General features: G+C 47.6%; 1 protein-coding gene across 1 annotated transcript in view; it reads left to right on the top strand.

The window, feature by feature from the left end:
- The window catches only part of abcg1 (ATP-binding cassette, sub-family G (WHITE), member 1), a gene marked incomplete at both ends in the record, with an annotated part of 107,619 nt that extends 92,700 nt beyond the window's left edge, over nucleotides 1-14,919 (top strand). The window contains 4 exons of the mRNA XM_084314618.1: nucleotides 1,079-1,179; nucleotides 4,114-4,272; nucleotides 7,635-7,753; nucleotides 14,691-14,919. Of these exons, the coding sequence (XP_084170744.1) occupies nucleotides 1,079-1,179; nucleotides 4,114-4,272; nucleotides 7,635-7,753; nucleotides 14,691-14,919 (608 nt within the window). The remainder of the gene's footprint in view (nucleotides 1-1,078; nucleotides 1,180-4,113; nucleotides 4,273-7,634; nucleotides 7,754-14,690) is intronic.
- Nucleotides 14,920-15,796: the final 877 nt, after the last annotated feature.

Genomic DNA, 15,796 nt, shown 5'->3' with positions numbered 1-15,796 from the left:
ATAACCGCTCTGGTTGGTTGGCTTGTGTATCATGTGTGTGTTTGCTTGATCTCGTCCCCTGTCACACAGCTGGCCAAGCTACAGTACCAAGCAGCTGGCCAAGTTACAATACAATACATTTCCAATCGCCACACATTTCCAAGTGCCACACATTATCAAGTGCCACACATTTCCAAATGCCACACATTATCAAGTGCCACACATTTCCAAGTGCCACACATTATCAAGTGCCACACATTTCCAAATGCCACACAGTATCAAGGGCCACACATTTCCAAATGCCACACAGTATCAAGGGCCACACATTTCCAAGTGCCACACATTATCAAGGGCCACACATTTCCAAGGCCAGCACATTTCCAAGGACTAGCACAGTGGTATTTATTATCATAGTGGACAACATCTCAATCATTATAATGCTTGTGGTGTTACAAAAATTATAAACTCTTCAAATATTTTCAACATTTATAATATAACCTAGCTACTGTATACAGTATGTATCATTATTCTATCTTTATAGCAACTCAATCTTCAGCATTTCACCCTCAATGCAAGAAGATCTTTGTATATAAGAGTAGAATTAGGACAGGTTTTTGTCCCTACTGTCATCAGGTTTCTCCATAAACAGACTGAAACTCATAAACCACCTCACTGTACTGTCACTGTCGAGGAAGGATGCGTCTTAATGGACTGAACAGCAGGTCGTGGTTTATGTTTATCGTATAACATTGGAGCAATCAATCAAACAGGCAAACAACTTCATACTCATACAGTAAATACAGGCAGCTACTAAGTCAAACCGATTTTCGACACAAAGGTAAAGCTCTGACTGACAAAGATAGGAAATATGACATCACATTTTATATTGAAAGGCCAGAAAAGCATCCACGTCTGATCATTGCAGTATGCCTCATGATTTGGGTTGTATTTTATATGTCTGATGACGGTTCTACGCATGTGCTGGCCTGAAAATGTGACTTTCTATGATTGTTGACGACAAATTTGTATAATTTTGCATCATAAAACACATGTCATGGTATCGTATCATAAAGAGCCCTGTTTCTGTCCTCTGACACAGTCCCTCTGGAGATGGGAGTGTTTCTGCGAGAACATCTGAACTATTGGTACAGTCTTAAGGCCTACTACCTGGCCAAGACCATGGCAGATGTCCCCTTTCAGGTAAAATATCACTCTCTTTGCTTACTGCTTCATTGTGCCGCATCGGCTCACTAAATTGGTAAATGGTGCATTTATATAACGCTTATATAGAACCGGGAACCTTCCGATTACCAGCGACCACTCTACCTCCTGAACCAAGACATTATTAGCAAGACGAATTTTTTTTTAGCAGAGATGAATGGAAACCACAGTAGGTTAACAATATAATGTAAGCTACCCAGGGGCGTAGCTGTAGATTGTGGGCCCCATGAAATAATGTATTTGTAGGCCCCCAGTGAATGCGAGCGCGCAAGATAATTTCTTTTGGCCATTTATTTATTGATGAAAACGCATAATATGGGTTTTACCTATACATTCGGATCAGCAGTTCAGCACTTGCACTGTTGGTGGGTGAGCCTAGTAAAGGATGTCGCATTGCGTTCATCTTTTTTTGTATTTTTATTTTGTTTGTATTTTTATTTTTTTATAATTTTTTATACATAACATCAAATTAGACACACAAGCATTAACAGTAAACATCCAATGAAATCACCATTTGAATCATTATAAATGTAGTATACGAGATATATACCTAATACTTGCTATCTATCTTCAATGAATGGACCAATGCAATAGTCTACCAAAGCCCCCCCTCTCTCTCTATATATCACACACACACACACACACACACACACACACACACACACACACACACACACACACACACACACACACACACACACACACACACACACACACACACACACACACACACACTTCAGAAACAAACATAGTATCAATGAGAGCATCAATAATACACCTGAGTGATGCCTAGTACATTTTTGCCCCCCCCCCCCCCCCCCCAGTGCTGGGCCCTTGGAATCATCCTAAACTACCCCCCCCAGCTACGCCCCTGAAGCTACCTACTAGGAGCCAGAGCAGCTAAGTGTGAGTGAATGACTGCAGGTCATAGAGGTGCTTCGCATCTAAGAAACATATAACAGGAGCTTTCAGCAGCTTTGGCATTGAGGTCAAAATGCCTCCCCAATCCCAAAATAACATTATGTAATAAGGTTTTAGGCTCTGGGCGAAATGTCTCAAAGCGTCTTGGTTGAGGTTATGACAGAGGATCAAAATCACATACATGTTTATTCCCTTCTTTTATTTATTGTTCTGTAATATCTGGGTGCAATTAGTTGGCATTGTGGATTATTTGACAGTCCGAACAGCTTTAGTAGATACTGTTCTAATGGACACAGTTTGAGTTCCTAGTGGTCTATCATGGCATTGTGAATATCCATCATTCAGACAGCACCATTCATAATTTAGACCGGTAAAAGTCAGTTTGCTTTAGGTATTCTAAAGGCACATACACAGTCTCGAAGTACAGGGTGTGTATATATATATATATACACAATGCGGACGGACAGTCCACATTCCTTAACTTCTCTACATCCAGACGTACAGTATCAGCTCTTTGATCAGTGCGCACGCTGAGCCATAATGACACCAGTACACCAGCACTCAGACATCAGGTAGCTCAGACAGAACAATCAAGGGGTACGCAGACATCTGCTGAGGTCCACTATTGCATAATTTCTGTCTGTGGCCTGGGGACCCTTGCAGACTCTGGTCCACGTAATTACATTACACAGTCAGGTGCCACTCTGAAAACGAAAGAGAGTTGGTTTTCTGTTGGCTGGAAACTGCAATTATCCACACAGTGTTTCTATTATCACAGGCTGCCTGAAATCAACAGACCGTCTATACATCCTGGCAGGCATAGGCCCCCACCAGAGATACAACGAAATGCAGCAAGCAAGAAAGAGCGCCAACAGACATTGGCCAAAGACATCCTCTCTTCGGCCATGTGCCAGCCAAAAGCCGCCTTAAATCCAGGAAAAGTTTCCTGAAGAGCGTCCCGCCCCTCGGAATACCGAGCACAAGCAGTGAAAGAGTCACTCGGTGGGAAGAAAGACTTGACAACCTCCCACCAGCAACAACAATGGAGCTAAAGAGGCGAGCGAGGCACTGCCCCCTGGAGCAGACACCAACTATGCAGTGTGGAAATGCCTAAACAGAATAAGATCTGGTGTTGGACGTTCAAAAGCCACTCTCGCCAAATGGGGATACTTAAATGATGGGGACATTTGTTTGATTGTGGCACTGAAACACAGACCATGCAGCACCTCCTGATATGCCCCATGCTAGAACAGCCCTGCACAGCATCGGACTTGGCAGAGTTCAGAGTTTTATAATATGCATATTTTTGTATTTTTGTATGTTTGATTTTATAAAACAGGGGACGTTCTTGATAAGCCTCTAGGCTTCTAACTTCTCCTTCACAATCGTTATAACTTATTATGTATTGTTTTTACTTCTGTTTAACTGTGTTAATAAACAAACAAACAAACAAACAAACAAACAAGAAGTGTTTCTATTTATAAACTGTACGTTTGCCTAAGGCTCTTCTAAATTAGATGTATATTGGTAAATGGTAAAGCGCTTTTATCCAATAATTTTTGTTCCTCACATTCACCCATTCACTCACACATTCACACACCGATGGCAGAGGTGACCATGCAAGGTGCCAAAACCTGCTCATCAGGAGCAATTAGGGGTTAAGTGTCTTGATCAAGGACACGCTGATCAGAAGGAGCGGGAATCAAAAACTGGAACCTTCCAATTTCCAGACGACGCTCTACCTTCTGAGCCACTGTCGCCCCCAAGATGTATGTTGTTGTGATGTCACCTTCCCAGAGGCCTCCTCTAATAGGCTCTAATGGGATCGTGTTATTCCCGTGGCTGTGAAGGGTACCATATAATATATGTAGCACCGTCAGAGAGATCCACAGCCAGACTCCAAAAACCCACCACAGCCAATATCCACTTCCTGAATTGATTGCTTAGAAATTGAATTGGCTCCTCCGACCGTGCCGTCTGTGTCTCGTCCAGGTCGTGTTCCCGGTGATCTACTGCAGCATCGTGTACTGGATGACGGCCCAGCCCCCTGACGCCGCACGCTTCTTCCTCTTCCTGGCCCTGGGCGTCCTCACCTCCCTGGTGGCCCAGTCCCTGGGGCTGCTCATAGGGGCTGCGTCAACCTCGCTACAGGTCAGCGCTGTTTACCTTCAGTCGTTTAGCAGACGCTTTTATCCAAAGTGACTTATAAGTTCTGTACAACAAGTCAGCAGGAGGAAGGGTACTGTGCTACAGTCTTGAGTGCATAGTAGTGAAGACATATTAGCATAGTAGGTATTAAAACCTGCACAGACTACAATATATGACATATGTTGGCGTATGCCAGTTACGGTACCTTGTGTATGCTGTTTACCTTTACTCATACTCATAGTATATATATTCAGATTCAAATTCTTTATTGCCTATATTTATTGTAACGTATAACCGATAGGGCATACAGACCCTCATCTGCACCTTTGTTTACACTGTTTATTTTTTCTCTAAAATCAAATTTGATTGCCTATATTTATGTATTTCTACTTTTACCCTGCCCATACCTGTACCTCCCCTCCCCCCTCCCCCATGCTGCTATGAGACCCGAATTTTCCCCAAGGGGATCAATAAAGGAATATCTTATCTTATCTTATATAGGCATGGTAGATTCCATAGTAGCAAAGTACATAATAGTAAAAGACAGTATAACTGTTAGTAGTTGTTACTATATCCTACGTACCCAGCAGATGTGTTGGTTGTTGAGGAGGTGGGTGTACTGTGACTGCACCATACAACAGGAAGTCAGTGTTAATTAGGCTGATTCAATGCCCCAGAAAAATATGTGGGCATATTTCGTTCCCTTAGCTACACTACTGGTATGAAAGATCTATCTGGGGCAGTAGTTAGAGAGGAAAAGGTTGTGACTGGAAAGGCGCATTTAAAATGTTCCAGACTGGAGGGGAAACAAATCTAGGCTGTGGACCTGAATGAGAAATGATGTACCTTGAGCAAGGCAGGTAATCCCCTCCTGCTCCACTTCCAGCAGAGCTGCTCAGTGAACAAGAGTAACAGGCTGTTGTCTTACTGGTCATCTCCCAGGTGTGCTTGTAGATAAGAAGATAAGATGCTGCTCTAAATAAGAACGTCTGGCAACTTGCCTGGTTAAAAATCTAGGTGAGACGGTATATCCAATATGATTCTTTGGAAAACGAAACATTCTGTAGATAACTATCCCAATTAAGTGATATTTCTCCAGCTGGAAGTGGATTAGTGTTACCTTTTGAAGGAATCCTTGTTTTTCAATGTGTATATAATGTAAATATTTGGACATGACAGCATCTGCTATTAGATCTCAGATGAGGAGGACAGTATTTAGTGGTGTGTGTTTTCAAGTTAGACTGGGAAGCCACAGGCTAATAGAGCCATGGGCTCCGAGGTCGTCGGCAGGGTGTTAACATCAACACCTGATAAGCACTGGTGGGGGAGGTTTGGTCAGAGCTATGGGGAGAGTTCGACATCGATAGAAGAGGATGTTTAGTGTGTTAAAGGTGACCAGCCGTTGCCATGGTAGCGTGTCACTTAGTAACGAGAAAAGGGGGCGGGGCCCCGTTGCTAGGGGGAAAACGTTATGAGAGGTGAGTTCCTTCCGGGGTAAGTTAGATTAAGACACGAGGTGGAATCGAGCAGACGTGTCGATCAGAGACTTTGAAAGGATCCCTCCTCCCCTCGGGGAGGAAGGGAATATGCCACGTCATCGCTAGCTTCGGCTAACAGGGGAGGTTTTGGCCGACGACGAGGCTTCAAAACCATTGGACTAATAGCAGAAGAGACGGTGGAGAATAATGAATTTAGGTTTTCTTCAAAGACTGTTCAAGGACATTACAGAATGGTTTACATCTTGTACGAAGCTATGTTTATGAAAATAAACATCAGGAAAGAGATCACATGGCCAGTGTCGTTTTCTTCTGATTACGGATGTACTAACAGGGTTGATACAGTGTGAGACAGCTAATGAGATATCCAAGTAAAATGACACAACGCGGAGGCAAGTCACTGAGCAGCAGGTGACTAGTGGATTAAATGATCAAAGGCTAGAAACACTGTTATCTTTCACTTTGCTCTCGTGAAGAAGATTAATTACTGAATCACTGTTATTGCTGTTAAGTGTGGAGACAGGAGAGATAGAGATCTCAGTCAGATGGATCAGAAGAGATCATGTAGATCTCAGTCACATAGATCAGAAGAGATCATGTAGATCTCAGTCAGATAGATCAGAAGATACTGTAGATCTCAGTTAGACAGATGAGAAGACATCATGTAGATCTCAGTCAGATGGATCAGAAGAGATCATGTAGATCTCAGTCAGATAGATCAGGAGATATATATCTCAGTCAGATAGATCAGGAGAGATAATGTAGATCTCAGTCAGATAGATCAGAAGAGATGGATGTCAGGGAGATAGATCTCAGTCAGATATATCAGGAGAGATAGATCTGTCAGATATATCAGGAGAGATAGATATCAGTCAGATAGATCAGGAGAGATAGATCAGGAGAGATATATCTCAGTTAGATAGATCAGGAGAGATAGATCTCAGGGACATATAGTATATCGGGAGAGAAGATGCAGAGGGTGAGAATAGTTCATAATAATTGACCTGTGAGGGTGAAACAACCAGGACTCACCAGGGAGGCACAGATGAGCCTTGAGGAACATTACCAATGTCCTGTTGATATCCCTCCACCCTCACTATCTGTATGTTTGAAGATATCCCTCCACCCTCACCGTCTGTATGTTTGAAGATATCCCTCCACCCTCACCGTCTGTATGTTTGAAGATATCCCTCCACCCTCACCGTCTGTATGTTTGAAGATATCCCTCCACCCTCACCGTCTGTATGTTTGAAGATATCTCTCCACCCTCACCGTCTGGGATTCTGTAGTATGTTTGCATTGTTCACTAATACAGGTTATTATCACTGAGTGTGTTTACATGTGTCAATCCTAACCAGAGTTCTCTACATGGGAAACCAAACCTCTACCGGTCAGCCAGAGGGGAATCCCCTCCCTGGCTACAGTGTGGGAGATACCGTTTAGGCTAAATAGTCTTCACTAAACAGACCACACAGTATTCCAGATTTGTTTGTACTTGTGTCGTTTTTATCCTGTGTCCCTGACCGCAAGTCAAGTTTCCCATCTGGGGTAATAAAGTGACTGAACTGAATAACAGCTCATTTCCATTTAAAGTATTAAAGCTGTTCAACAGCATTTTTCTTATCCTGGTCACAAATATCCCTGCAGTGTAGTACATAAAATATTCTAAACATTATCATGGAAGCTAAGTTTAAGCAGACTGTAAAAAGTAAACGGCACAAGGTGAGAGGCTAAACGGCCATCTGCAGACTCGTTATCTCTTTTCATTATCACTTTTTGCCACGCTGTACATCTGCGGGATTCTAGCAGTTAATTCTATGGGGTTATTTGTAGCGGGGCTGATGTTGTGCTTTTCTATCCCCGCTCCAGGTCGCCACGTTCGTGGGTCCTGTGACGGCCATCCCTGTGCTGCTTTTCTCCGGCTTCTTTGTCAGTTTTGACACCATTCCCTGGTACCTGCAATGGATGTCATACTGCTCGTATGTCAGGTGAGCGGGTTGATTCTTGTATATTTTGTTCCCTGTATTTTTCCATGAGGGATTAAGCAAAACTTTAATCTTTTATTCCAGTTGAAGAACAGTGATGTTTCAGTCATTCATCACCAACTAGAATTAACATAACTTTTTTTAACAGAGAGAGAGAGAGGAGTCACACTTCATCCCTGTTGCTGTTGTTGTTGTTTTACATTAGAAACATTTTTAACAACAATTTTGTTCTTTGTATAGGCTTTCCCTTGGCTTTTAGTGGAGATTTGTAATGTATCTTGCTCTAAATATATCTATCCTACGGAAGCGTATTGCTGCCAAAACAGAAACTGAAAAAAAGATCAGTATCTTATTGTTTTAACATAAAATGTTTCACTTCATTCATTCATTCATTCATTCATTCATTCATTCATTCATTCATTCATTCATTCATTCATTCATTCATTCATTCATTCATTCACGTTATAACGTGATAACTTATTGTTTTAACATAAAACGTTTCACGTTATAACGTGATAACTTATTGTTTTAACATAAAATGTTTCACGTTATAACGTGATAACTTATTGTTTTAACATAAAACGTGTCACGTTATAACGTGATAACTTATTGTTTTAACATAAAACGTTTCACGTTATAACGTGATAACTTATTGTTTTAACATAAAACGTTTCACGTTATAACATGATACCAATTTATCATGTTATAACGTGTAACGTTTTATGTTAACTTAAAACAATAAGTTATCATGTTATAACGTGAAACGTTTTATGTTAAAACAATACGTTATCACGTTATAACGTGATACTGATCTTTTTTTTCTGTTTCTGGTGTGGCAGCAATACGCTTCCGTACTATCCACATCTGTCTGTACAAACCTGCATACAAACGAAAGGTTATCCTATAACCTAGTTATATGAATACTGGCTGAGCGTCTCGCTCTTTGCCATTATGAGATATCTCTTATCTCCTAGCACCTACTGTGCTCACGAACGAACAATTGCACTCACATGCACGTGACCAGGCCACGCCCCGCGTCCTGCTATAAGACGCCGGACATGGTCACACTCTACCTTCCTCGGAAAAAGTTTCCAACACTGAAAACCCAACCAAGGGACCTCAGGGCGCTAAGAGCGAGACGCTCAGCCAGTATTTATATAACTAGGTTATAGGATAACCTTTCGTTATATATCATACTGGCCATCGCGTCTCGCTCTTTGCCATTATGAGATATGGGACAGAGCAGACGCGTGGCCCGACAAGTGTACCCCCTGAGGGCCCGTAAGCCCCAACCAGGGAGGAGGGGAGTCCCGTCCACCCGCCCGTCCTAACGAAGGGGGGGAGGCAGTCAACTCCACCAAAGTGCGGAAAAAGGGGTAACCAGAGACCCCTGAAAACGCACAGCACAGGCGGGACCACGTGTGACACAGCACCCCGTGGCACACACCCACACACCCCTGCTAGCCCACCAAATGGCGGGACGCAGGAGAGGTCCCAGACCTCAGAACCGCCTGGGAGACAGAACCCCCAGTCATGTCCATGAGGTAAAACTTAACGAAGGGACCCGGGGAGGACCAGGAGGCCGCAGCACAGATGTCCTCCACCAAGGCCCCCCCTAACAAGGCGGCAGAGGAGTGGAGTGCACCCTGACACCCCCAGGGGGGACCTGTCCAGCCAACGTGTAGCAAAGGGCAATGCCCTCGCACAACCAATGTGACAGGCGCTGCTTGGACAGCGCCTTACCCGCGCGAGGGCCACCGTAACAAACAAACAGTTGATCGGCAGCCCTGAGATCCTGCGTCTGACTGAGGTAAACCCCCAATGCACGGACAGGACACAACAGATGATGGCTCGCCTCTAACCCACTAGCATGAGGAGGCGGATGAAACGCCTGAATCACAATATCCCTGGAGCGAAAAGAGCTCCGGATATTCTTTGGCACGAAGACTGGATTAGGCCTCAGAGTCGCACCGCTATTGGCCCGAATAGACAGGCACTCAGGCCGCACCAAGAGAGCACACAGCTCACCCACGCGCTTAGCGGAGGTGATGGCCAGAAGGAACGCAGTCTTGAAAGACAGCTGCTCCAATGGCGCCTGCTCAAGAGGCTCAAACGGGGCCTCCGACAACCGGCCGAGGACCAGTTGGAGGTCCCAACTCGGAGACCGAGAACGTCCCACCGGCTTGAGACGCCGAGCGCCAAGCAGGAAATGTTTCACAAGAGGGTGGCTGAACAACGTACCGCCCTCAAACCCCACATGACAAGAGGATATAGTTGTGGCGTATACCCTCACTGTCGAGGCCGACAGTCTACCCAAGATAGACTGAAGGAAGGAAAGAACAGCGTCCAGGGGGCAGGACACCGGATCCCAGCCCCCCACCTTACACCACTCTTGAAAAGCACGCCACTTACCTGCGTAAACCAGGATAGTGGACGGAGCGCGCGCGTTTCGGATGGTGTTGACCACAGAAGGGTCAAGACCCATCCCCTCCAGACTCACCCCCTCAGCAGCCAAACCTTCAGTGGCTGTCCCAGAACAGGGAACAGACAGAGAGATCCGTGTGCCTGAGAGAGGGCCCGCGGTAACCAAGGTACAGGCCACGGCGGGGCTACCAAGAGCTGGATCAGGACCGGGAACCACACAGCCATGCCCCGGTCCGGCGCGATCAGGATCAAGGTCCTGCGCTCCCGACATATCCGCTCCAACAGCTGAGCTATCAGGTGTATGGGGGGGAACGCGTACAGAATCCCGGGCGGCCATGGATACATCGAGAAGGCATCCACCCCCAGGGGAGGATTGTCCCCCCGACTGACCGAGAACCATAAGGGGCACTGGTGAGACTGTCTGCTCGCAAACAGACCCACCGTGGCTTCCCCGAACCGGTCCCAGACCTGTCTGACTATGTCTGGACGTAGTCCCCACTCATCGGGATGAGGACCGCCCCGCGATATCACATCCGCGCCCACATTCTCCTTGCCAGGGATGTGGAGCGCCCTCAGGCTGCGCAGATTGAGAGACGCCCATAGTCAGAGCTCGACCGCCGCCCGGTGCAGACGGATGGAGCGTACTCCACCCTGTCTGTTGATATACGCTGCTGTCGTCGTGTTGTCCGTCCTGACCAACACGTGCTCGCCCACCACCAGGTGGCCGAACCGCTTGAGGACCAGAAGGACCGCCTTCAATTCCAACACATTGATATGCAGTGCAGACCGGGTAGCATGGCACGTCCAGCTGCCCCCTACTGCATTGGTCCGACATGTCCCCCCCCCATCCCGTGAGGGAGGCGTCGGTGAAGACCGTGACGTATGACAGCCTGCAGCCCATGGAGATCCCGCTGGTGAGGGTACCAGTCCTCCCCCAGTGGTCGAGATCCCCCAGTATTGACATGGGAACCTTCAGTCGTTTCCACTTGCCTCTCACCAGGTCTATTTTCATACTGGAAAACCACCTCTGAACCCTCCTCATAAAAAGGAGGCCAAGAGGAACCACATAGTGAGCAGATGCCATCATACCGAGCAGGCGCATCACGGACAGCGCCCTAACCGTCCTGCCAGGACGGAGCCCCCTGAGCGGGCCGAGAATATCCACTCGCTGTCGCTCTGAGAGGGTTGCCCTCATAAGTCTTGAGCTTAGAACCAAGCCCAAGTACTCCTTCTGTTGACTGGGAAGAGGAGTACTCTTCTTCCAGTACACAGCAAAACCCAGACTGGTGAGGAATTCCACCACCAGCCTGGTATGAGACCTGGCGACCTCCTCCGACCGGCTGAGGAGCAGAATGTCGTAGAGATAGAAAATAACTCGTGAAAATAACCCTGACGACATAGAGGCTCCAGCGCGGTCTCTACGCACTTGGTGAATGTGCGAGGGGCCAGAGAATAGCCGAACGGCAGCCTCTGGTATTCGTACGCTACACCCTGAAAAAGGATGCGAAGGAATTTCCTGTGAGGAGGGAAGATCGGGATGTGAAAGTACGCATCCTTCAGGCCTATGGAGGTGAACCAGTCCCCCACTCTGACGGAGCTTATCAGGTGTTTGACGTCAACATCCTGAACCGCCTCGTCACAATCAGCTGATTGAACGCAGACAAATCCAGAATGGGTCTATCACCCCCCGATTTCTTGGGCACCTGAAAATACCGGGAGTAAATGCCACACATCGCGTCTTCCTTTGGGACCACGACGATAGCTTGCTTCGCTAACGGAGATTGGATCTCGTCTGCCAGAGCTGTCACTGCTGCTGACCCCGACAACAGGGTCTGTACCAAACCTGAAAACGGAGGGTGGGGTTGCGCAAACTGCAACACAAGCCCCCACCTCAGCGTTCTCTCCATCCACCTCGACATACGGCACTGCTGTAGCCATATGTGATGATAATCCCAAAGCGCACCCGCCACCATTTTGCGCTGGTCCGCCAGGAACCGTAGATAGGCGGCCCGGTCCCACCCGCTGTGCGTTGCCAACCCTGGACCCGCCAACCGTGCGAGCAGCGCGTCTCATGGAGCTGGGATATCGCACCCTGACACTACCAACGAGGCAATCGCACCCAAGGGGGGACCCCGAAAGAAAGGGCCGGTTTGATACGGGGGAAGCTGACATCACACTGGGTGACAAAAGCTCCCCCACAGAACACCTCCCCGGCATGGATTGCTGAGGAACCGTTCTACAGCTGGACATGCAAGGTGCGAGGTCCCCACACTGCCCGATAGGGTGGGTTCCTACACACCGTAGCCCTGCAGTGATATTACTACCACCCAAATCACGCGCGCCTGCCTGACCACCACCGGTCTTCCGGCCATGGGAGGCACTAACGTGACACCCGGCCTGGCGAGGGCGGGGCTGGGGAAACTCACACTGCGACCCCCTGGGCCTTGAGTTCCCCCCCTGACAACCTTTGTCATTGACAGGCACAACACCAGGCTCACCAAACACAGACGTAGAACGTGTGGCGTGGGAGCCGCTTGACAGCACAGCATTCTCACGGACAGACCCAGGCCTAGCCAGCAACTGGGTATCAGCCCCTGTCCCCATGAGAAGCGAAACGTGGGGCCGTTTGCGCCTCATTGAAGGCATGCGGCCCGCAGCCAAAGGGAACAAATCAGAGCCCGTATCCCGCTGGTGTTGGGGGGAGAGTGACCAGAGAGCGAGCTAGACACAGCTAGATGGCGATTGTTTTTTAGGGCGTGCTCATCTAATGTAGCCGATCCCTCGGCCACCAAGGCTGTCGGCCTTGCGATCACCTGTTTTCTTTGTGTCCAGGGTACCTCAGGCGGGGGAAACATGGCCGCTGGCTGGGGGCCTCACCACAGTCGTTGGCGAGGCCGCGCCCTCACCTCTGGCTGCGTGGTGCAAGGCGGTGTGGGGCCTAGGTCAAATACCGCCCGCACTCCTGCGGAAAGACCAAAGACTCCCTCTGCGGAGAGGGGAGCCCTGAGGAGAAGAAGTCTTTTCTCCTCCTCAAAGGAAGACTGCTCCAACCAAAGATGCCTGTGAATAAGTGTTGACAGCATCCTGGTCCTCCCTGCGGTTATAGCTTTCGACTGAGTTAAAAGCTGTATAACCCCAAAAACACGCGCAATGTTTTCGACGTCGGCTGGCCCTAAGGCCCCACTACCTGACACCATTGTGGACAGAAAAGCAGTCAATTGAGCAATGACACTGGTCGCCGCTAAATTCCGTCCTGCGGCGGTATAAACTTCATCAGCCCATACAGCCACCTGCCGGGCCGACTCGCCCTCTGGCGTCGGCTTCCGGGTGGGACACCGTTCAACCATGCCAGGGCAAAGGACCGATGCTACCTGCCCCTCAAGCCACGGCACACCCTGTTGTCAGCCCATCCACCCGTAAAAGGGGTAAATAAGCCTCAGCAAAACCCCCACATTAGACACCGATTGACCTTCAGCAATGAACCGGTTAAGAGGAGGGAAGAGTGGTGACAGCCCATGGCGGGGAACAAAGGAACAGTGAACCAGCATCGTAGCATTAGCATTAGCCGCGCACTTCAGGATAGCTGGGAAAACATCCAATTCAGAGTCATGACGACCATGTTTACCCAAATATCCTGTCCCTCGCACCAATACACAACTCTGCTGTCTCATGGGACAACGAGCAGTATCACAAATGCTAGCATCAATGCCTGGTAGCGCAGACCCTACCTGTGCGCGACAAAGCTCGACTGCTAGCCGTCGTGCGACGTCCCTCGATCCGCTGTCACGAGATGAGGGAACCCCAGGACAGGTCCGATGCGCTGTTAGGATGTGCCGAGAAGATTCCAGGGGCTGGTGAACCTCCGGCGAAAACCCAACATTGTGTAATTTCTCCCTGCGTTTCATAACAACTAGTTCACGGAGTGCACTGCAACGTCCGTGTTGGAAACAAAAAAAGAGGAAGGTAGAGTGTGACCATGTCCGGCGTCTTATAGCAGGACGCAGGGGCGTGGCCTGGTCACGTGCATGTGAGTGCAATTGTTTGTTCATGAGCACAGTAGGTGCTAGGAGATAAGAGATATCTCATAATGGCAAAGAGCGAGACGCGATGGCCAGTATGATATAGATACTATGTGTATATCTGTACATATCCCTTAACTACTCTTACTAGTTACGCTGCTAGCCAGTATGACTTACTACCATATAGTGTCTTTATTATACCTGTATCACTGTACATATTAATACTACAACTCTGTACATACATCTGATTAGCACTATTACTCAGTAGTATTAATTTATATCTTTTATCACCTGTACATTGTATAGTATTACTATTGCACTATTACATTTGCACTCTGGTTGGATGCCAAACTTCTGTACTTGTGCTGTATAATGACAATACATTTGAATCTAATCTAATCTAATCTAATCTTTAATTAATTAAAATACTGTTTTAGAGGCATTTCCAAACACTGTGCCATTATGTGGAACCCTAACAAACCGCTGTCTCACTGTAGATACGGCTTCGAGGGCCTCATCCTCTCCATCTACGGCATGGACAGGGAGGACCTCCACTGCGACAAGGACGAGACCTGCCACTTCCAGAAGTCCAAGGCCATCTTGAAGGAGCTGGACGTGGAGGACGCCAAGCTCTACCTGGACTTCATCGTGCTCGGCATCTTCTTCGTCACGCTGCGACTCATCGCATACTTCATCCTGCGCTACAAGATCAGCGCCGAGAGGTAGACGCCCAGTGGCGAGGGAGAGGAAGAGGGAAGAAGATGAAGAACAGGAAGTGAGTCAGGATATCACCAGCTTCATGCCTTTTGGACACATGCTTCTGGAGACTCCTTATCGCTCCTCTGTGGCGCGCGGCCTGGACTTCAATCACAAACCTCAGGCCGGAGACGGGACGTGACGTAGTACGTCTACAAGTGAGCGGGTGCACGGGATTCTACTTTGGGGAAAAAAGAAGAAGATGAAGTTCCGTGTTGTGCCTCAGGGCACCAGGCTGGCTGGCAGAAAAGTTCAGTTTACTTATTACCCACAGATTAAATGAGTGATACTGAACTTTTATTATGAAGAGGGGGAAAAAAAGCGCTTGTCTGTGTGAGGAGCTGAGGAGCCTCCAGTAGATGTAACAATCACCGTTGGTAGATTTCACGTGTGGTAAATGGAAAAACTATCGCGAAGACTCTCTCTAGTCTGAAGTCTCTCGACTGGCGTCTGCGTCTTTTTTAGGCAGAGAAGAGAAGGTCAGGATAGGTGCGGTCAGGCCCGGCCCCATAGCAACGGAGCTGGTCTCCTACTACCGGTGTTTTTTTTTAGACTGGCCAGGACCTTGTGCTGAATGACTGTGGTATACGAATGCTCCATTTCACAGCTACGGGGATAAATCGATTCCGTTGCAGCACGTGTAATTCTATTGAACGATGCCATTGCTTTCTCTTTTGTATATGGTCAGGAAAGTTGGTCTATTTTGTGCGACAGTTATGGTCCAAATTCACAGCTGCAGGAATAAAGCAATCCCTTTTTGATGTGAAAATTGGAAGAATGCCATTGCTTTCACTGAGTGTAATCTGGTTGGGATTATGTGGTGCGGGTAGTGGCAGGCAGACTACAC

The sequence above is a fragment of the Notolepis coatsorum genome (genome assembly GCF_963971535.1).
Source record: "Notolepis coatsorum genome assembly, chromosome: 1".
In the NCBI taxonomy this organism is placed as follows: domain Eukaryota; kingdom Metazoa; phylum Chordata; class Actinopteri; order Aulopiformes; family Paralepididae; genus Notolepis; species Notolepis coatsorum.
Note: the sequence above shows the minus strand (reverse complement) of the source record. Positions and strands in the feature narration are given on the sequence as shown.